General features: G+C 43.2%; 1 protein-coding gene and 1 long non-coding RNA gene across 3 annotated transcripts; one reads left to right on the top strand and one right to left on the bottom strand.

Moving 5' to 3' along the window:
- The first annotated feature begins 2,436 nt into the window (after nt 1–2,436).
- LOC119287830 (ABC transporter G family member 50) lies at nt 2,437–15,257 on the top strand. The gene is made up of 24 exons (XM_037567462.1): nt 2,437–2,786; nt 2,922–3,045; nt 3,148–3,233; nt 3,323–3,407; nt 5,922–6,081; nt 6,179–6,255; nt 6,513–6,566; nt 6,665–6,755; nt 6,833–7,134; nt 7,236–7,511; nt 7,588–7,901; nt 7,986–8,146; nt 8,228–8,331; nt 8,419–8,572; nt 8,972–9,079; nt 9,174–9,247; nt 9,351–9,683; nt 9,793–10,083; nt 12,126–12,209; nt 12,676–12,809; nt 13,065–13,292; nt 13,388–13,559; nt 13,639–13,893; nt 14,725–15,257. The coding sequence occupies exons 1-24, from the start codon at nt 2,512–2,514 to the stop codon at nt 14,989–14,991; spliced, it is 4,209 nt and encodes a 1,402-aa protein (XP_037423359.1). The 5' UTR covers nt 2,437–2,511; the 3' UTR covers nt 14,992–15,257.
- On the bottom strand, nt 9,516–21,601 carry LOC119287831. 2 transcript variants are annotated; one of them, XR_005140970.1, is made up of 5 exons: nt 21,192–21,601; nt 13,198–13,271; nt 12,723–12,801; nt 9,755–9,825; nt 9,516–9,654 (listed from the first exon to the last, which is right to left on the bottom strand). It is a non-coding gene; the product is annotated as an uncharacterized LOC119287831 (long non-coding RNA). The 2 variants fall into 2 exon arrangements; XR_005140969.1 differs by having other exon boundaries at nt 12,723–13,271.
- Nucleotides 21,602–22,312: the final 711 nt, after the last annotated feature.

Genomic DNA, 22,312 nt, shown 5'->3' with positions numbered 1-22,312 from the left:
GAGGGGAGGAGTGAGGGGCCTCATAGTGAACTTGCGGTGACGGTCAGCGGGCTCGAGGGCGTTCCAGAGACGTCGAATCGGAGACAGCGGTCATCGGTGGCCAAACTCCAAGACAAGGACGATGGCGGCTGCTCGGGGCCTCCGTGCTTCCTTCCTTCGGTGCAGAGGTGAAGCGCGAGGTGGCAGAGGCTCTGGATAGCTCGGGGAGGGGAGGAGACGGTTGTGGGCGCGACAACTCATGGCGGCGTGCTCGGGCGCGTGGGGGCAGAGCGAGGGAGAGAGACAGAGGAGAGGGAAGGCACGGGGAAGAGTGAGAGAGGGTCCAGGGGGTGCATGGCGTTGTCCGGGTGCGTCGACGAGGAGGCATGCAGGTAGGAGGTGGAGGCCGACGCATGCGTTGTCTCCATGGCCTCGCTCTGCCTACTGGCTAGAGGAGGAAGACAAGGAAGCCCTGGTGGGCTAGGCCTGCTACAGGGTTGGGCTGCACAGGTAGGTTAGGTAGGCCTCTGCTCTTTTTAATTTTCTTCTGTTTTGTTTTATTTAATTGCCACTGAATTCAAATTCAACAAATTGTAAACAGTGCCAAAACTCCCTTGGATATTTTATGTCACTTAATGGACTACTCCACATATACATAAAATATCTCAGAGCATTTAAAAATATATTCATTATATATTATGAATATAACCTCAAATTCAAATAGAATATTAATTTAAAATCAAAGTGTCGTGCTCAGGCGCGTGGGGGGGGGACGAGGGAGAGAGACAGAGGAAAGGGAAGGCACGGGGGAGAGTGAGAGAGGGTCCAGGGGGTGTGTGGCGTTGTTCGGGTGCGTCGACGAGGAGGCAGGCAGGAGGTGGAGGCCGACGCATGCGCTATCGCCACGACCTCGCTCTACATAAAATATCTCAAAGCATTTGAAAATATATTCATTATATATTATGAATATAACTTCAAATTCAAATAGAATATTGATTTAAAATCAGTGCCCAAATAATTCCTTAGAAATGTTCCAAATTTTTGGTTTGATTTATAACTCTTGCCAAAATTTTCAGAACTAGTTCTAGGGCATTTTGGATTCACTGATGCAATTTTAGGGTTCTTGCCCCTTTACTAAAAAGATTTCTGAGGCTTACACTTTCCTCATTTCAAGTTTCTTGAAATTAACAAGATGCATGATGCTCAGTGATGCAACTCTCTGCAAACAAATTCTAGGGCTGTGACATTGATGGACCATTTAGAACCAGGAAACAGTCCAACAAGTCTTCGGGACTTCACTGAGCGTGCTAGCTAGGTGATAACTGATGCTTTTCCATCACTTCCAACTTCTAAGGGTCTCACTTTGGCGCATGAATGGATTAACTAGGGCAAGAACGCAAACAAACCATATTGTCCATATCGCAGTTCCGGGTTGTCGACTGTGCGGTCAACTTGTCAGAGACTTTTTCATCAATAAACTACGGTGCCATTTCAATCTTCGTGGGTTTCAAGTTGATGAGTGCGACAGTGTGGTCAATGTCGTCGGAGAGGCTCTTTCATCGATTAATCACAAGACCATTTCAATTTTCATGGGTCCGTGCCTGCCAGTAAAGAAGTTCAAAGTTCCAAGATGGTGATGTGCAACCGACTGAGTGTCCCACGTCCACACATCCAAGCAGAGCTCTCGTGAAGTCTTTCCAAACGAGCGAGGGCAACATCAAGAACGACCAGCTGAGGGAGTATAGGGAAGATTCCACGAGTGGTTTCTATCCTCCCGTAGAATGGGTGATCCACGACTTGTCACCCAGCCCCCATTAACCCCATCCATGTGAATCCCTGTGTAACATAACCTGTTCCGTTTCGGATACTCCCCTTCTAATCCATAGAGAACCGCGGCATAAAAGACCGATGAATACCACTGTCAAGGGCTGAATCTACCCGGTACTAAGAGATGAGAGACGACTCCAAAGGTTACATCAAACTGAAGTTCAAGGACAAGCACCACACTTCGCCATAAGTGGAGGGACTAAAAATGCACTTCACTCTTTTTACCAAGTCCCGTTCTACAGTGGCATTTGTCCAATCTACAAGTTAAAGAAAGTGCGCAAGTGAGATAGTTTGCGGTTCTTTCCTGTCACAGAGAAAACACGAAATAAGCCAAATCAGGTCTCCGATTCCAAAGTACCGTGGAGTCTTGCGAGAGATACGACGAACTCATCATAGGGGCTGACCTTATAGAAGACCAGGGGAGTAGGGCAGAGGTAGAAGTCACAAGCACCGTATAATGCACGGTTTACGGCTGTCATCTTCCATGCGTGTTCCAAAATGTGCATTTCCATGCCAATAGTTAAGTTGAAGTCCACACATGACTGGTCTTTCAAACTCTTCTGACTGATGATGTCTCCCTATGGGGGAAAGCATGTCTACGTACTCGCCAAAACCTTATATATATACTCTAAAGAGAAGAACATGACTGCTCGGAGTACGGCTATGCAATAGCAAAGGGCGTCGATTTAAGTCACCCATCTTGAGATGGAGGGCCTCGCGAGAGAGACCAACCCATCATCCCACCATCAAGATTTCGCCTCCTGCGCGAGTGACGAGCGCCCGGATGAGCCCGAGTTGGAATTGGCATCGCGACGGCGCCAGAATGGTGCTGGAAACAACGAGCATGTGAGTGAGAACATGCTGCTTGACAGCAGCAAGTTTGGAGCTCTCAAGAGGCGTGAGTTCTTCAACAACCTGCTAAAGAACCTCGAAGACGACCACCCCCGCTTTCTGCGCAGACAAAAGGAAAGAATTGACAGGCACGTTTTCTTTTTCAGAGCACCGTTCTAAGTTGCCAGCACGTTTTCAGATTAGACTCTGTTTATGCAAGATTAGACTCTGTTTATGACTCTGTTTATGCAACTGTTTTTTTTTCCTGTGATCCGTGTCCACAGGGTTGATGTCAAGTTGCCAGCAATAGAGGTGAGGTATAATAATCTGTTTGTGGAAGCAGAGTGCAGAGTTACTAAAGGAAATCACCTGCCGTCTCTATGGAATAGTACCAAAGGTGCCTTCTCGGTAAGAAACCTCTGAACCAACTCAATGAAAATGGAACTGATAAGACACAGATATATGTTGGATGGTATTGACTAACTTAACCGTTTTTCATTTGAGTTACAGGGCCTCGTGAAGTTGCTAGGCTTCGAAACGGAAAGAGCAAAAACCAACGTTCTAGAAGATGTCAGTGGAATCATCAAACCCTGCAGGTATATGTGTGCCATGTTTCAGGAGTGTCTGTAGTTCTCGCTTTAGAGATTAAGGTTAGTTCTGATTCCATGTGTTCCCATCTCTGTAGATTGACTCTTCTACTGGGACCTCCTGGATGTGGCAAAAGCACTCTGTTGCGAGCTCTTGCCGGGAAACTAGATAAATCTCTAAAGGTACAAATGCTGTCTTCCTTTCATAAATAAAGAAAAATGTATGTCTTTGTTTTCACTGATTGCATCTGCTCCTATAAAGATCTCAAGATCACACAATCTTGGCCAAATAAAAGAAAAAAAAATTAAGATCTCAACCGGCTGCACACCGCAGCAAACAGCTCTCTGTCCTCTGGCCGCTACAATCTTTTGTCGAAATCTACATCATTCATGAATAGCCAAAGAACCAAACTTAATTTTTTTTATCAATACCCCACAAACAATAAACTCGCGCCTCTTGACAGCTCCGAACTTGCTGCTGTCAAGCAGCAAGTTCTCACGCACATGCTCGTGTTTGCAGCACCATTCTGGCGCCGTCGCACTGCCAATTCTAACTCGGACACGTCACGACCCTCGTGGTCATACGCCAGCGCTCCCAAATCCTGATACCGGAACGGGCAACAACGCTGACGCTGACAGAGGAGACGACGCAATTGCCTTAATCCCTGTACATAGCGTCGCAACACATACATGTGCCCAACTACTCCTCGGCACCGCGCCTGCCGGAGGACACGCCGGCGCTCTTGTCCCCTAACCATGACACCGACATCAAGAACTTCCGCCTAGAACTCTTGCACAATCTCCTCTGTCTTCTGGTGACAGGAACGAGCCACCGGTGACACAAAGCCACCGTCATGCGCATATGACCCAACCTCCAGCAGCATCATGAGATTCAACACATGACACCTCCGCTGCCCTCTCCTCCATGGCATCCTCGGCAGCCAGGAAAGAGAATCTCAATCCGCTGGATCCCCCTAAACTAGGCGATCACTGGCGGCAGGGTGAGTCACCTTCAGGGCAGCGCTCTCATCCAATTCCTACGTTAGGTTTCCTACTACTGCATGGGGAGAGTGAGAGCAAGCTAGAGAGAAGAAAGGGGAGGGAGAGAACAGCCTTGCCTTCCAGCGGAAGATACCTATCAGATGTATCTCACAGACCAATTAGATACGTCGATGGTCAAATTTGGAAGTTTAATGAGATGCACTGTTGTGATTAAATTTGATCACGCTATATTGTAGAGGAAACTGTAATTCCCTTGAAATGAACAATATGCAACAGAGTAGTATAGAATCGCCACAAATTTTCCTTGCATTGGATATAAAACTCAGGCCCATGTTCCATCTTTTTAAGTTTTAACTGTGTATATGCCCTAGCAGCGTGAACAAACTACTGGTCCTGCTAGAACAAGCGGCGGGCAAAGATGGGCGCCTGCTTGATACGTGCCAGTAAATTAGCATGATTACCTCGCAGAAAATATGGCCAATATTACCATTAAGCCTATTTACCAAAATCTAACCCCAAACTTTTGACTGTACGAAACAAAGAATCAATTCTACTGACAGATTTTTCTTTTGTTCGAGAAATCGTTTGTGCGTGTCTCGATGCATTAAAAGGAAAGGAATAACAGCCATTCAGGATTACAAGCCCTAAGGACCATGGAACTCCTGAACCAAGGTTACACGCCAGGCAGGAGGAGCTGGAGTTTTGCCGCACGGGCGAAACCCAGCAAGTCACCTCCGTGCTACGCTAGGTCTAGCCCTACTGAAGGATACATCATTGTGATGCTTCCGTAAGCACCAGGTCGTCATTTGAATGTGTCAGACAACTGACAGAATAACATTACTCACATCAAAAGCAAAAGTTGTCCATCACCTCATAGTCTATGGTTTTCATTAGTTGCACATGGTTAACGACCTCTGACAAAGGCAGAAATTCAAGAATGCCTTGCACTGAACGACGGATATCAGTATACTTAAGTTGCTTTTTTACAGCACCAACTGATGCTGGAGTTCTCAAATTGAAATGTCCCAACTCCCCAGCAAAGCCACCTATAGTCTCCAAAACATGTCAAAACATATAATTGTTGGCATCGTCTCCACATGTATGAAACCGGCACTATTTACTGGCTCAAATGAGTAGTTCGTCATGAAGCTAGTACTTATACTGACTGCTGAATACTAATAAATAACATCTTCTAATTATTTTCAGATCCAAGTACTTTCAGAGAAAACTATTTTCAGATCCAACCCCCCAGTTCCAAAATAAAACGTGTATTAGTTTTTTGAAGAGGCAACCATGTTCATGTTTGACCAATTTTTTAGAAAAAAATATCAATATCTACAATACCGAATTTGTATGATTAGATTTATCATGAAAAGTATTTTTCATATTTTATTTATTTTATATTGCAGATGTTAATATTTTATTCTATAATCTTGGTCAAACATACATAAGTTTGACTTGCACGAACACTGATGCACCTTTTATATTCTGGAACGAATAACAGCACACAATAGATTACGGGTACCTGCTAGGTATTCCTGCTTAGAGATACAACCACAGAAAAGCAGAGCAGAACAGCACAAATGCCCTTTACCCATTGACACTACAATTAGTTTCAAAGCTACAATTTTGCAAAATCATGAACAAAAGAAGAAAAAAATGGCAAACTGAATGTAACGATGCAAGCTTTTACAGGTAACAGGGGATATCTCTTATAATTGTTATGAACTTCATGAATTTGTACCTGAGAAAACAGCTGTGTATATCAACCAACATGATCTGCACATAGCTGAGATGACTGTGAGGGAAACTTTAGACTTCTCAGCCCAGTGCCAAGGTGTTGGAAGAAGACCAAGTAAGTCTATTGGACAGTCCTCACAAGAATTCATGATCAGAAATAAGTTCTTAAATAATCACAACATTTGTTGCTCACTAAATTTGGTTGCCCAAAGAAATACTCAAGGAGGTGAACACAAGGGAGAGTGTGGCTGGGATCATACCTGATGCGGACATCGATCTATACATGAAGGTAAAAAATCGTGTTTCCTATGTATTGGCTGGCATTATCCTTTCTCACTTTACAATTAAAAAAAAGCAGACCTGCTTATCTGAGTTACAAAGAACAAGGTAATTCAACGTCGAATGAATATTGGAACTGCTCTAGCAGAATAATATTTGGTTGTATTAAAGCTAAGCTAGCTTTTCATTTTTCATCAGTCAACACTTCTGTTTCTGTTTCTACAAATTACACATAACTGTTTTTCAAAAGTAAAGCGGCTAATGCAGGTAGTAGCAGTTGAAGCTTCAGAGCGAAGCCTACAGACAGATTATATTTTGAAGGTAACTCTTGCCAAAACATATAAGTTTATGCATAACTTGGTGCTGAAGGCAGATAGGAACAATATACTAACAGAATCACACTACTGATTTATTTGTAGATCATGGGGCTAGAGACATGCGCAGACACGATGGTTGGGGATGCAATGAGAAGAGGAATATCAGGGGGGCAGAAGAAAAGATTAACCACAGGTATAGTAAAGCCAATGGGAAATACATTAACCAACAACGGATCACCTTGTATATAATCTTTCACCTAATTGTACCAGCCGAGATGATTGTGGGACCCGCAAAAGCATACTTTATGGATGAAATATCAAATGGTCTGGATAGCTCTACCACTTTTCAAATAATCAATTGTTTCCAGCAACTGACAAACATCAGCGAGTACACGATGGTTATTTCACTTCTTCAACCAACACCTGAGGTATTTGATCTTTTCGATGACCTCATACTAATGGCAGAAGGGAAGATTATCTACCATGGCCCTCGAAATGAAGCCCTCGATTTTTTTGAGGAGTGTGGGTTCAAATGCCCAGAAAGAAAAGCGGCAGCTGACTTTCTCCAAGAGGTAATTGTTCTCAATCACAAAAATAACTGCAGCAACTGAGATGATTTGCATGTTGATGAAACCAGTTAACCAGTTTTTTTTTTCTAATTTGAAATCATTAGATCTTGTCCAGGAAGGACCAAGAACAGTACTGGTTGGGTCCACATGAATCATACAGATATATCTCACCTCATGAATTATCAAGCATGTTCAAGGAGAATCACAGGGGGAGAAAACTACATGAACAAAGTGTACCTCCCAAAAGCCAGTTCGGCAAGGAAGCTTTAGCATTCAATAAGTATTCGCTACGAAAACTGGAAATGTTCAAAGCCTGTGGAGCAAGGGAAGCACTCCTAATGAAAAGGAATATGTTTGTTTATGTCTTCAAAACAGGCCAGGTTACACTTCATTCTGAGGCACTTTCCTGTACAAAGTAAATTATGAGTCCAAACTGAGATTTACTCCTTGATGCAGCTTGCCATTATTGCACTCGTAACAATGTCTGTATTCCTTCGAACTCGCATGACAATAAGTTTCACTCATGCAAATTACTATATGGGAGCATTATTTTTTTCCATCTTCATGATTATGCTAAATGGCATACCAGAGATGAGCATGCAGATTGGGAGACTCCCAAGTTTTTACAAACAAAAGAGCTACTATTTCTATTCATCATGGGCATATGCAATACCAGCTTCAGTCCTAAAGGTCCCTGTTTCCATACTGGATTCGCTTGTATGGATATCTATCACATATTATGGTATTGGTTATACACCTACTGTTTCAAGGTAAATATGGAAATTTCTCAAGCTTACAATGATAAGAACAAACATTGAGAAACTCTAACATATTTTATTTATATTCATTTCTAGGTTCTTCTGCCAGTTCCTGATACTTTGTCTTCTCCATCATTCAGTCACCTCGCAGTATCGATTTATTGCTTCATACTTCCAAACACCTATTGTGTCTTTCTTCTACCTTTTTCTTGCTCTAACAGTATTCCTTACATTCGGAGGCTTCATTCTTCCCAAGAGTAAGATAACCATTGCTCATTGAATGCATATAACTTATAAGCCTAGCAAATCTGAACAAATTTGTTACTTTATTGTCCCAGCCTCCATGCCAGAATGGCTAAACTGGGGATTTTGGATATCTCCAATGACATATGCAGAAATCAGCATAGTTATTAACGAGTTCTTGGCACCAAGATGGCAGAAGGTGAAATGATTTTTTTTTTCAAATAAAATATTGAGTGATCAGCTGGTGTCAAGCATCTAACATCATTGCTACTTGTATTATTTTCAGGAAAGTATTCAAAACATAACAATTGGGAACCAAATCCTGGTTAATCACGGCCTATATTACAGTTGGCATTTTTATTGGATATCCTTTGGAGCCTTGCTTGGATCTATTCTTTTATTTTATATCGCTTTTGGATTGGCACTAGATTACAGAACACGTAAGTTTGCTACTAATGAACAAAGTGCATATATATTGGGCTTGGGCTCTGGTGCCCAGGCAACATGATTTGAAATACAGCAAATTTGTGTAATGCATTTAGGGAATTCCTATTTGGGGTGATATAACTGGTTGTCATTGCTGGGTATAATTTCTAAATATCTACTCGATCCCAAATATTTTTGGTAAACTCATCCATATAGCAGTTTTATATACATACAGGTACCTAGAATCCAAGCTTGCTTGGAATAAATTAGACTTCACAAATTTTCATGCAATATATCTCGATGGATCTGGATACAGGAATATAGTGCTGAGGCACTATGGAGCACCAGTTAATTAGACTTTATACATGAATGTTACTTACTTTAGAATCCTACTATAATTTTGCCAATTTCAGCTACAGAAGAATATCATGGAAGCAGGCCTACAAAGAGCTTATGTCAACAGCAGGAAAAAGATTCCACTATTCAAAATGAATCTGATGATCAATCAAATATTTCCAAAGGTAAAGACATAAACATCTCAATAGTAATTAATAGTAACAAATATGAAGGTCCCATAAAAGTGCATGATTCTTCAATGCATTCATCTTATTGCAGCAAAGATGACTATACCAACTATGCATCTTCCAATTACATTCCACAATCTGAACTACTACATTGATACCCCACCGGTAATTAAGCAAGCCCCCTATACATTTGCTTTGTAGTTTTTTATATTTCTTGCCTGGTTCGTATTTGATGATGGAGGTACGTAAGAAATGTACTCTCTTGTAGGAAATGCTGAAACAAGGCTATCCAACAAGAAGACTTCGACTGCTTAATAACATAACTGGAGCTTTACGTCCCGGTGTTCTTTCTGCACTAATGGGTGTTAGTGGAGCTGGGAAGACAACTCTACTAGATGTATTAGCAGGAAGGAAAACAGGAGGTTATATTGAAGGGGACATAAGAATAGGTGGATATCCCAAGGTGCAGGAAACATTTGTCAGAATCTTGGGTTACTGCGAACAAGTCGACATACATTCCCCACAGCTTACAGTTGAAGAGTCTGTAACTTATTCTGCGTGGCTTCGTCTGCCTTCTCATGTCGACAAACAAACAAGATCTGTATGTCATCAGTCTCAGAGATATATCGAATTTAATAAGCATAGCACTAGATGGATAAACAAGAGGCTTACCTAAGAAACTAACAATATTCTTCTTTTTCCTCTCATAGAAATTTGTTGCTGAAGTCCTTGAAACTGTTGAACTAGATCAAATAAAAGATGTCTTAGTGGGGTCACCACAGAAAAATGGATTGTCCATGGAGCAGAGAAAGAGGCTAACGATTGCAGTCGAGCTTGTTTCAAACCCATCAATCATACTAATGGATGAACCAACAACAGGTTTAGATACAAGGTCAGCAGCCATTGTTATTCGTGCAGTCAAAAATATTTGTGAAACAGGAAGGACAGTAGTCTGTACAATCCATCAGCCGAGCACTGAAATTTTTGAGGCATTTGATGAGGTAATTTAACTTTCCAAATATATTAGTATATTAAACACAATCAACACAAATAAATTTTTATTATATATATCAAGCACGATCAACACAATTTATTTTTTCTGGAAACATCAAATATGTCTAGTTTCAAAACTATTGGGATTAAATAAAGCTCTTGCCTTCAGCAGAGCTGGGCTAAGCTTAAGATGCACTGCCTCTGTAACCAAATATGAGACGTTTTTGCAGTTCAAATTGAACTGCAAAAATGTCTTATATTTAGTTACAGATGTAGTACATTATTAGTTACCCAAAATTTAAAACACATGTCTTTTGTTCATGCCTTTCTAGTAAATAATAATGATAGGAAATAATAGGATCAAAATTTGCAATATAAGCCTGTCAAGATTTCACTTTGCACAACCTAGACCTCAAATTGCACTTTTGTCCCCTCAAATGATCAATTATGTGCAACAAAACCCTTCAACTTAGACTTTGCTTATATGAAACCTTCTCTTATTTGGTTTTGTTAGATCCAGCATTTTATACTGAAAATACCTAATCAGACCCCTTTGAATAATATATCTATGAATAAACATTGATTTGAGCTAAGTAGGATTGGTATCTAAATTATAGTAAGACGCTTAACAACTACTCCCTCCGTTCCTAAATGTAAGTCTTTGTAGAGATTCCACTATGAACCACATACGGATGTATATAGATGCATTTTAAGTTTAGATTCATTCATTTTGCTCCGTATGTAGTCCACCTGATGAAATCCCTACAAAGACTTGTATTTAAGAACGGAGGGAGTATTTGCTACTCCCTCTGTCTCAAAATGTAAGACATTTTTTGACCCTTTGAATAATATAGATATAAACATTGATTTGAGCTAAGTAGGATTGGATCTAAATTATAGTAAGATGCTTAACAACTACTCCCTCCGTCCCAAAATAAGTGTCTCAACTTTGTACTGACACTTATTTTGAGACGGATATACTCCCTAAGGCAGCCCTGCGCAGGTTCCGTGAAAGGGTCCGACCACTTTGGATCTATAGTACGCAGCCTTTCCCTACATTTCTGTAAGAGGCTGTTTCCAGGACTTGAACCCGTGACCTCATGGTCACAAGGCAGCAGCTTTACCACTGCGCCAAGGCTCCCCTTCGGAGTATTTACTACTCCCTCTGTGTAAAAATATAAGACGCTTTTTGACATTATCATAGTGTCAAAAAACGCCTTACATTTTGTGACAGAGGGAGCATCTACCATCAATTTTCTGTTTCGGGAGAACTTTTCTTACCTTAAACATTTGGACTTTGGGTATAAAAACAACCCCACTATATCAGTCCGCATGAAGAATAAAGTATAAACATACAATGACATGTTTTGATCTCTTAATTATTTGAACGTCTATGTGTTCAATGTCAGTTAATTTTTATCTCTTATTTGAACTAAGTGTCCACACTGACACAAATTTGTCATCGCATCGCCAAAATTTGGACTTACTGGGCTTGAATACAGAACTAAAACAATTTTGAGGGCTTATACTGCAAAGTCACCGAATAGAATATTTTTTGGTTTCCTGAATGTGCAAAAGCAAACCATTTCTATCAGAAACATTCCTATAATGAATTCCTTAGCCCAAAGTCGTATCTCTTTGGTTAATAAAATGAGTAGGCCCAAATAATTCGACTGGGGTCGTTGCTGACCCATACCACATAGCTGTAGGTGGTTCCAAGGGTTGGGTTGTTCGCCCATTAATACGGTACGTGAGCGAAAATAGTGTAAAAAAAGGGCAGCCCCAGTGCATGTAGCTCCCGCTTGCGCAGGGTCTGGGGAAGGGTCCGACCACTTTGAGCGGAAATAGTGTAACAAATAGAAATTGGTATAGTATAGGAAATTCGTAAAATCTCAGATCTATATGTTTATCACAAATCGACGTGACTACGGACAGTTTATATTTGCTACTTCTCTGTTTATACAATAACAAAAGGGTATATATTTTCTTTATTACAGGGCTAGTTGTAGTCAAAAGTTGCCTATAATGCATGTGGTAAATTTTCTTGCAGCTCATATTAATGAAAACCGGTGGGAAAACAATCTACAATGGACCAATAGGAGAGCGCTCCTGCAAAGTGATTGAGTACTTTGAGGCAAGTTTCTTGAACATATTTCGACAAATGTATCTGCCTTTTCTTGATTATTCATTTTCCCTGTTTTTTCTGGAATTGGGACATTAAACGTGAGAGTTCCAAAGTTACAAACCCCAAAACCAGTGCTCAAATGTTCAACATGCCATGGCCAAAACACTTAAGTCAACTATAGCAGTCATTTGTGTTCAATATGTAACTTGGCTAACAATTCACATGAAATATATAGGTTAATCAAAATTTTGATGTGATCATATGCATTTCACATGTTGAACTTAAAAACAAATGTGATAATAAACGTGCAGATTGGCAAGGGAAACTAAAAACATACTGAAGAACTTTGTTTGCATATCTATGTATGTGTTTCAGTGTTTTCAGAGAGGAAGCACGGTTGTGGCATGGCTCTGCCATATTTGTGACATGTGTCCTTTGATTCTAATAGATTGATTTTTGCTTGTCCACTTGATAGAAAATTTCTGGAGTCCCAAAAATAAAGAGTAACTGCAATCCAGCTACCTGGATGATGGATGTAACATCGACATCAATGGAGGTTCAACACAACATGGACTTTGCAGTTTTGTATGAAGAGTCGTCACTGCATAGGTACATATCTTGTGGATTTAGTTAGAATATCGAGCAAAAGACAACATATATGAATAGCTTAAGCAAAATAAAATTCATCTACTCCCTCTGCTCACTTTTATAAGGCTTTGTAGATATTTCAGACATTGTGCAAAACAGCTTAATTTTACTTGTCTGAAACGACTTATAAAAGTGAACGGAGGGAGTAGCAAAAAATTTAGCCAAACAAAATACCTCCATTTGAAGTTTCGAAGAATTAAAGTTACTTTTCTGCAGAGAAGCTGAAGATCTAGTGGAGCAGCTAAGTATCCCATTACCAAATTCAGAAAATCTATGTTTCTCCCATAGTTTTGCACAGAATGGCTGGATTCAACTTAAAGCTTGCTTGTGGAAACAAAACATAACTTACTGGAGAAGTCCTCAGTATAACTTGAGGCGCATTATGATGACTGTCATATCTGCCCTGATCTACGGAGTATTGTTCTGGAAGCATGCAAAAGTATTGTAAGTCCACTCCTTCGTTATCCACAACATTGCACATCAGTTGACTTCACAGACTCATTGCAAAATTATTCTAACTTTCTCTTATCTCTTCTAAGAAACAACGAGCAGGACATGCTCAGTGTTTTTGGTGCAATGTATTTGGGTTTCACAACCATAGGCGCTTATAATGATCAGACAATCATACCATTCAGTACGACTGAGCGTATTGTAATGTATCGTGAGAAATTTGCAGGAATGTATTCATCTTGGTCATATTCATTCGCACAGGTCAGAAAATGATCACAAGCTTGTAAGAGAAGTAAAATATACATTGACGCTGATGCTCATATTTATTCACCTTTTACAGGCTTTCATTGAGATACCCTATGTATTTATCCAAGTGGTACTGTATACGTTAATTGTCTATCCGTCAACTGGTTATTATTGGACAGCACACAAATTCCTATGGTTCTTCTACACTACATTTTGTTCAATTCTCTCCTATGTTTATGTTGGGTTGCTTCTTGTTTCAATAACCCCCAATGTTCAAGTAGCTACCATACTGGCTTCATTTTTCAACACCATGCAAACACTATTCTCAGGATTTATTTTACCTGCACCTGTAAGTCTTTATCTCCTCCCAATATCGTAAACTTTTAGACTCTCCAAGATGTAACTGGCACTTCTTTTTGTTAGCAAAAATATGGCTGCCCACCTTGAATATATACCAACTAATAAAATAACAACCTAAATGAGAAATTGTAATTGACGAGATTTTGTAGTGTAATTAAGTAATAATATTATGGAACTAATAAAGGTCTAATAGGGCATTATGGGCTTTTGGGCTTTACTTTATTCCAGAGTTCATGTTCGTGTAGAAGTCTCCTATTCCCCCGCAAAAAAAAAAGAAGTCTCCTATTGTTCTAGATCTAGGTTACCCTTATAGGCATCCTATTAATGCATTCTGCCTTACAAAGGTATCAAATTAGGTTTTAGGGTTTTTATCCTGGTAAACATTTCTTTATCTTTTTTTTGTCAATATTCACCTTTGCAACTTCCCCACCATGACACCTTTTTTTCCTTCTGCCCCAGATCCTCAATTTTACTGATTGCTTAATTTTTGTGGTCGATCAACCGATCTATCCTCCTGATAGATCTTAGTTTTGGGAATATTTAAGTAGTAATATGTCAAAACAATACAAGGACCAACCGCAACTATAAGGCATCACTGGATGACGATACACAGAACCACTCCAATGTTAGTTTAACATCATAATAGTTACAGACATACCATCTTCAGTTTCATCATTAATACTTTCATTTCTATTTTCTATGTTGGAAATTGATAATTATTCCAGCATTGTTCAATAGAATAATCATGTTCTGTTCAATTGTTAGGGAAGAATCCTGAATAGAGGAAAGCACTAATATGCATTTTCAATTCACGTTGCAGCAAATCCCAAAGTGGTGGACTTGGCTCTACTATCTCACTCCTACATCTTGGGCACTCAATGCCCTCTTGACATCACAATACGGAAACATAGAAAAAGAGGTGAAAGCATTTGGAGAAACTAAATCAGTTTCAATCTTCTTGAATGACTATTTTGGGTTTCATCAAGACAAGTTGAGCATAGTAGCAACTGTCCTCGTTGCCTTTCCTTTTGTGTTGATAATCTTGTTTTCGTTGTCCATTGAGAAACTTAATTTCCAGAAGAGGTAAGCAAGTTCTGACATTCCAACAGACATGAATCTGTACATGTTAAGAGATATAGCTACTTGCCTTTTTTCCAACTGCGAAATGCAGAATCAGAGCTGATTGGGTGGCTATTTTTCTCAAATCTGATGGGTAAACCTCATGAATAAGTAATTGTGTACAATAACTTGATTGTGCTAAGTATGATTGTGAGTTGTAATCTTTTTGTTTCACCGTTCAGAAGAATTTGATGGTTACAATTCATGTAACCTGCTTTGAAGAGGATTTTGCAATTGTGTTATGCCTTAGATTACTGAATGCATCAACAGGAAAATGAGAACCTAACTGAATGAACCGACGATTCAAAGCGGGCCTAAGCACAGATAACAAAAAGCTAACTTGGATTCCCGCACCGTCATCATCATGCCTTAATATCCGCGCAAGGTGTGTGAGTGGTGGGTGGTTTCTAAAGAGAAACGTGGCCACACATCACGGCGCACGGGGCGCCATTTGGATTTCCTTTGAGCTATATAAAACGGGAACAGCAGCATGGAATGGTACACTTCTCTCACTTTCGCCCATCTTCGTCTTGCTCGTGTGCTCACTCCGCCTTTGCAAACAAAGCTGCTCGCATCAAGCTTTTCTCCCCTCCCTCTATTAGACAAGTTGAAGCCAGACACACCCGATGGCGCGCAGAGGTTCAAGCCGAAGGAGAGGAGGCAGCGCAACCACCAAGGGTGCTACCAGCAAGAAGGGTGCCACTAGCAAGGGCGCCGCCAACGACACAAAAGGGAAATGGGTCACTTCGTCGGCGACATAACATCGTCGACACAGGATCAACTGACAAAGCTCGCCGACTACTGCTTCTTCCTGAAGCAAATGGAAGTTCACTAGTGTTCACCGCTGCGGGAGCAGATCGTGCCAGCGCCAAGCCCGGACGACCGGGTATTCCTAGCCCCTTTCTTGGTGTGAGGCTTCTCTTTGCCTCTCCATGAGTTTTTTCATGGGTAGCTTTTCTTCTACGAGGCCAATAATATGTCACATCACGTGACATTGGTCGCAAATCAAACTGGCAAGAGGAGTCGATACCGCGAAAGTCCCATGTAGGAGATGCTCCAGCAATCACATGCCTTCGATGCAAGTGATTGCCATTAGTAAATCTGGGAATGGCTAATGGCCCCCACAATACACCACTAGTTGTCACAACACAGCTAGGGCCACAGTAAGCCGCCACAAACTCCGGTGAACATGCATGATCCGCCAGCCAGCATCGTCGGCACTGCAACCGTGCACCACCGCAGCCATGCCGCAACATAGCGATGATCACCGCCACCCGCCATCACGCAAGCAACCAGTGAAATCACAACCAACCACGGACTCGCCAACCAGGCCAAGCTCCAATATAATGCCCACAAGGAGGAACATAGACGCCGAGCACCGCCATCATTCGATCTGGGCAAACCGGAACCTAGGGTTTCCGCTAAAGCATTCTGAGAGAGGAGCCAAGGACTGCATCTAGACACCTTCAGCAAGGGAACGACATCCGCAGGCGCCACCGTCATTGGCTTCGACCGAGCGAAGCCTAGCTTTCGCGGACAGACCCATCCCTCCTTCCCCAAATCGAACCTAGCCGCTCTACCATGCCCACCACTGCCGCCAACATGACCACTAGTGAAGGAGACCACCAAGTCCACAGACCCCTAGGCCTATGGCGTCCAGATATAAAGCCAAGATTCATGGCTAAGGTGTCGCATGCCTTGTTGCAAGAGAAGAGCATGCCATGCCCCAACATCGGCGGGATCCGCTGTCGAGGAAGAGTCGTCGTTCCACTAATCCACGACAAGCTGTTACACCGCAAAGAAGGTGGTCGCGACCACGATGATGCGTCACATGGACCTCTGTACCGAGAGGCGCCATCATTGACGGGGGAAAGGGTCGTCCTTCCAATGGACCTGATGGAAAAACGTCATGCGAGGAGCCCTGTCAGTGTCCTCCGACAACGGTGAGAAGGTATGGGACGTGGAGGGCTGCTGTTAGGTGGTTTCGCCCATGACGCCTGGAAGATCACACGAGGGTTGGGGATTGCTGGAAGGCAATGCAGGGGACAATACAATTATAACACATTAGTTCAAAAAATCGGCTATGAGTTGATTGGCACAAAAGAAATTATTCTTGGCATCGAGTCTCATGGTGGATGTAGTTGTTAGGCATATCAACATGAGTTGTCGATAGTACGTCAGTACGTCCCCTAGAGCTTTGTGCGGGGGGCTTTTGGGGGGAAATGGCAGCAAAGGGGGCGCGGGAGAGTTTGCTTTCTGTCACCGACAGGCGGGCCAGGGGCGGACAAGCGTGTGCGTCCCGCCCGTCCGCGCGATGTCCGTTTCACCCCAAAATCGGCGCAAACTTGGGCCGGGAATGGGTCGAAAGCGGACACAAAACGGACAAAAGTCCGTTTGCTCCCGCGCGTTGGGCCGCCCGATTTGTCCCTTTTACCCCAAACGGACGGGGCCGGATAGGATGGGGTCGCGCGGTGGAGTTGGCCTAAGAGCATCTCCAACGGATGACATATAATAATAGGGCACTAAAGAGTAGGTTTTAAGGCACCAAAAAGATTCTACCATAGCAGACGATGTAAAATAGGTCACCGGAAAAATTTCTGCCATAGTAGGGCAACATTATTGCATATTTCGACATTTTCAAACTTCTAACTGTTCAAAGTTAAACTAACAGTACTAAGATAGATACAATATTCATCATCACTACTACGATAGAGGTCTCAAGTCAATATCGTCGGCTTTGTCGTCGTCCAACTCAAGCTTGATCACCCGTGAGGGGCCAGCCTCATCCTCCTCCTTGAGAACCTTCTTGCATTGCACATCCCTACTGGCAAAGAATTCATATTCCACCTGCACAAGGTGCGGATTTTCCACGGCGAACCTCGCCATAGCCACCACATCACTCTCATGGGCGGTCTGCTGCTCCATGATGAGGCAGCCATCTTCTCCTCGTGAAACACAATCCCCAATTCAGGAGCGATGAACTCCGCCACCTCTCGCTCATGACTCGGGAAAGTGTGCTCCGACTTTGGCCAGCGGCCACGGCGTCATACATGCGCGCAGCGAGCTTTGTTGTCTTGAAGGTCCTGAGCCAGTGTTGCATCCCATCGCACAAGATATCGACAGCGTAGCCATGGGACTACAAACCCAAACGCAGTGGAAGACCATGCTGCTCCTCGGCTTGGCGTCGCGGCGCAACATCTTCAGCTCGGCGATGGCGGTGGTCGACGACTGAGACGAATGAGGGTGGTGGATCTGGCGGCAGTGGCGGCCAAATGGCGTGGTGTGGCGGATGATTTGGAGAACGTGGTGGTGCAGCAGCCGATTCGACAAAAGGGGTGGTGGTTCCGGTGGCGGTGGTGGCCGTATTCGATAGCGTCGTCGGCAAGGCAGAGGAAGCGGCTAGGGGGGTTCACGCGGCGGTTGAGCTAAGCGCGGCTGAGGTTTTTGTTTTGCGGCAACTGCGCAATTGTTGTATATTTCGAGAACAAGAGGACTGCCCCAAAAAATTCCAGCACAATATAGGGATAGGGCATCTGCTGGAGCACCATTTTGGGTCCAAATGCCATAAAACGGTTTTTTAGGCAGCTGCCCCATTTTGCATCATCTGGTAGAGATGCTCTAAGAGTTTTCAGCCTTTTATGGGCTTCTCTTGTTCTATGTTTTACGCATGCTTTTTACCTATGTTTATGTTCATAACATGGTTAGATCTATTTAACCCCCTAAACTATACAGTAATAAACATTTTTTCCCGGATCTTTTGTTCGGACAATTAACACCCCTACAGGCTTATACGTGAAACGGTTTGGTTGAGGCCCTAACGACGCCACATGGGCTTGTTTTGTTGATGTAGACATGATTAAAGACAAGACTCAAATTGTACATCTCTCCTTTTCTTTCATGATGTTGCCCAATGATTTAATATACAGTCACACGAGATAAGCGACCGCCTGTACTAAAAAGAAACGGACTGCGCTATTTCTCCCAATTGCCCAAACCCTCGATGCAAGGTTTTCCTTCTCCAAATCATGAACTTGGCCATAGTAAACGCAAACTCAAGCTCTTCCGCTAGGGATATAAATGGCCCAAATAATGTGTCCCTTTCTACACTAGATAATGCTATCAATGCAAGTGTTATTCATAACATGGTACCGACAGCATCTTTTGAGTTTTTCTAAGGTTTCTTTTTGGATCATCGAACATTTAGGGCAAATTCTTTTATGGGAGAATTTAAAATTTCTATCTAGAAAGAAGCATAAATGATCATACGAAGGAATCTTAGCCTCCCTGCCGCTAGCAAAAAAGTGCACACGTACACCGTCATTTTCACCTGCAACCAGGGGTGGCGATGGCAGTGATGCACCCCACACCCCCGCTTTCCCCCTCTCCTCCCTTCCACCCTCTCCTTGGATGGACGCCCCCATCCTACGACATCGATCTACGTCGCGTGGCCTTGGCTCCGGCGGTTGATGCCTCACATGGGCTCCGGTGTGGGGTTGGGTGTGGAGCCTACTCGTCAAACCACGACCTCTCTCATCATAGTCCAACATAGGTTGGACGCACTCCGACTCTCCGCTCAACCTCCCGCTCTGAGGCCCACGGCGTGTTGCAGCTATCCATGCCATCCTCTCCACCTTCGGCTTAGGGTGGCCCTGAACCCCTGAATCAAGGTTGCGAGTGCTTCAGGCTTGGCTCCTCGGCATGTCAGGATGGATCTGATACATGCTTCGAGAGAAAACCCTGTTGACCTATGTATGAGCCAACCACCGTAGCGTCAACCCATATACCTCCATGGAGTGGTCTTCAAGATGTGCAGCGTGGATTTGCTCTGCCAAGGCTACCCCTTGGTGCTATGGAGTGCCTTGGTGGTGCGTTTGGGTCTGAATCGTGGTGTGTGCTCCTGGAAAACACTGTGCTCGATCTCATTTCAGGCAACCATGGCGGTGCTTTCTAGCATTGTAACACTCCTGGGAGGCGTGGTCTTGGAGATACAACTCCTCGGTGTGTGCTCCAGGCCAAAGCTCAATGATGACATCCTTTGTGGACGTTGTTCCCCTTCTTGAAGGCTTCGTCTTGTTGGCCCTGCCCTTGCCATGTCATGGGTTCTCATACCATGTTGGTGGCTATAATTGTGGTCCAGTGGTACACTTTGGTGTCACCCGTGCCACCATCCGTACACTCCCTCTATCCATCATCTGGTGCCTTCAAAGTTGACACTTCGTTGTTGTGCAATCTCAAATCTCTCCCATGGTGAATAGTGTGTTGCCTTGAGCTTCATGTTCTCTATGTGGTATCGACCCCACCTTGCAAGTTGTTCCGGTTGTCGCATGTGGGGGAGCTCCAGTCAAGGTTCATGCCTATCGGTGGTCTCACAGCTTGTATTGATCCAGTATCATGCCCATGTAGCAAAACGTGTAGTCATATCAATGGTACTCATTGATTGTGTTTGCTCCTACATCACATTGTGGGGATACTTGCAAGGTCTTGGTATTGTGATACCCTTCGACAGCGCCCTACATCTATTTGTGACTCGTGGTGGTGACCTTTGCATGCGCCAGCTGGACTATGCCTTGTCATGGGCACCCATTCCACTCTTCTTTTTTTTTCCTTTGTTGCTTATGCGGTTTTCGATCCACTTTCTGTTATAAACTGAATCCCAATTAAGAATGTACTTACTTTTCACGAGTACAAAATAACAAGCCTCGCATCTGAATTGCAAATTATGGGTTTGCTCGTACACTTCATTTTCTATAAACTGCACAGTTGCGGCCTCTTTGATTTGCAGAATTGTAAAAATGCAGAAATAGCAAAAACACAGGATTGGAATGTCATGCCCATTTGAATCCTACAGGATTTGAGTTTGTATGGTTGCATCTCAGGAAAAACAAATGATATTTTTCAAGAGATTGAATTGGACGCTGGATAGATTTTCTGTGGAATGTAGTTGGAGTGGATGCTAGATAGATTTTCTATGGAATGTAGGAAAAATCCCAATAGGATTCAATACTACGAATGAAACCACCGGCATATGAAAAATTTGAAGGATTGTAATCCACCGAAAATCCTATGAAAATCATTTGAATCGAAGAGGCACTGAAGCAAAAATATAAGGTACCTTCTGAAATAATTAATACCTAGCAAACAATATAAGGCTAAATGGCCCTGGCGTACCTGACTGGTCCTCCTTCCACCCTTTTGCTTCCCGTCCTCTCCAAATGCCCCATGGTCGGTCTTCTTGGTCTGGCCGCGGTGGACAGGCAGCGCCGGCCGGATCTGGGAGGCAGACGGGCCGCTGCGGAGAATGGGGACGGCCACCGCTGCTTGTCGGGCAGGGACGGCGAGATCACAGGGCGTCAGATCCAGACCTCCTTCACGCAGCCGTGCTTCCCCGTCTGAATCAGACGGTGAGAAGGGGAGGGCGCAGGGCAAGAGGCAGCGGCGCTGGGAGGGAGCTCTGGAGGCACGAGATTGGGGATCACCGATGCAAGAGGCGGCGGCGCCGGGAGGGAGCTCCGGGGGCACGAGATTGGGGATCCCCGATTCATGGTGGAGGACTGGAGGTCAGCAAGTGGAACTGACGGGTGGGCCAAGTTTGACACTTTGCGTCAACCTACGGCAAAGATTTGAGGCCAATGGCAAAATCATAATGCCACGTGATGAATTTGTCTCAGCAAAGAGCAACTCCAACGCGCCAACCCCAACCGACGGTGATTTTGTCCGCATTTTATTCGTTTAGATCAGCCATCAGTCGGTGTTTGCATTTTTTATCATTTCGGTCGGCAGTGTATCCAACCGCCGACCTATATTTGTAGGCGTGGCCGGCTGGCCGTCCCTTTTCAATAAATATGCACACATTTTGCATTATTTTGGAAGCAAACATATAAAAAAATAGCATAATTTCATAATTAAATAATAGTTTCACATACTTTTACAAGCCAAATAAAAACTAAATAGTCTGAAATACATGTGAAAAAAAGATACATCTATTGGTTCCCAACATGAGCCCATCGTATGATCAATCAAATCATTTTGCAGCTGCATGTGACTTTCCCAATCACGCATTTCATGATGAAATTGGGTGAACTGTTCAAACGTTGATGCTCCTCCATGCTCAGGCACAACATTCTCACCCTGAAACTGAAACTCTTGATCGTAGATATGTTTCGGGCGCTCATCTTCTACGATCATATTATGCATGATCACACAAACAGTCATCACCTCCCACAGCTTCTTGGTGCTCCAAGTCCTAGCAGGATACCGAATGATGCCCCATCGATATTGCAAAACACCAA

Source organism: Triticum dicoccoides, chromosome 4A, assembly GCF_002162155.2.
Source record: "Triticum dicoccoides isolate Atlit2015 ecotype Zavitan chromosome 4A, WEW_v2.0, whole genome shotgun sequence".
NCBI lineage: Eukaryota > Viridiplantae > Streptophyta > Magnoliopsida > Poales > Poaceae > Triticum > Triticum dicoccoides.
Note: the sequence above shows the minus strand (reverse complement) of the source record. Positions and strands in the feature narration are given on the sequence as shown.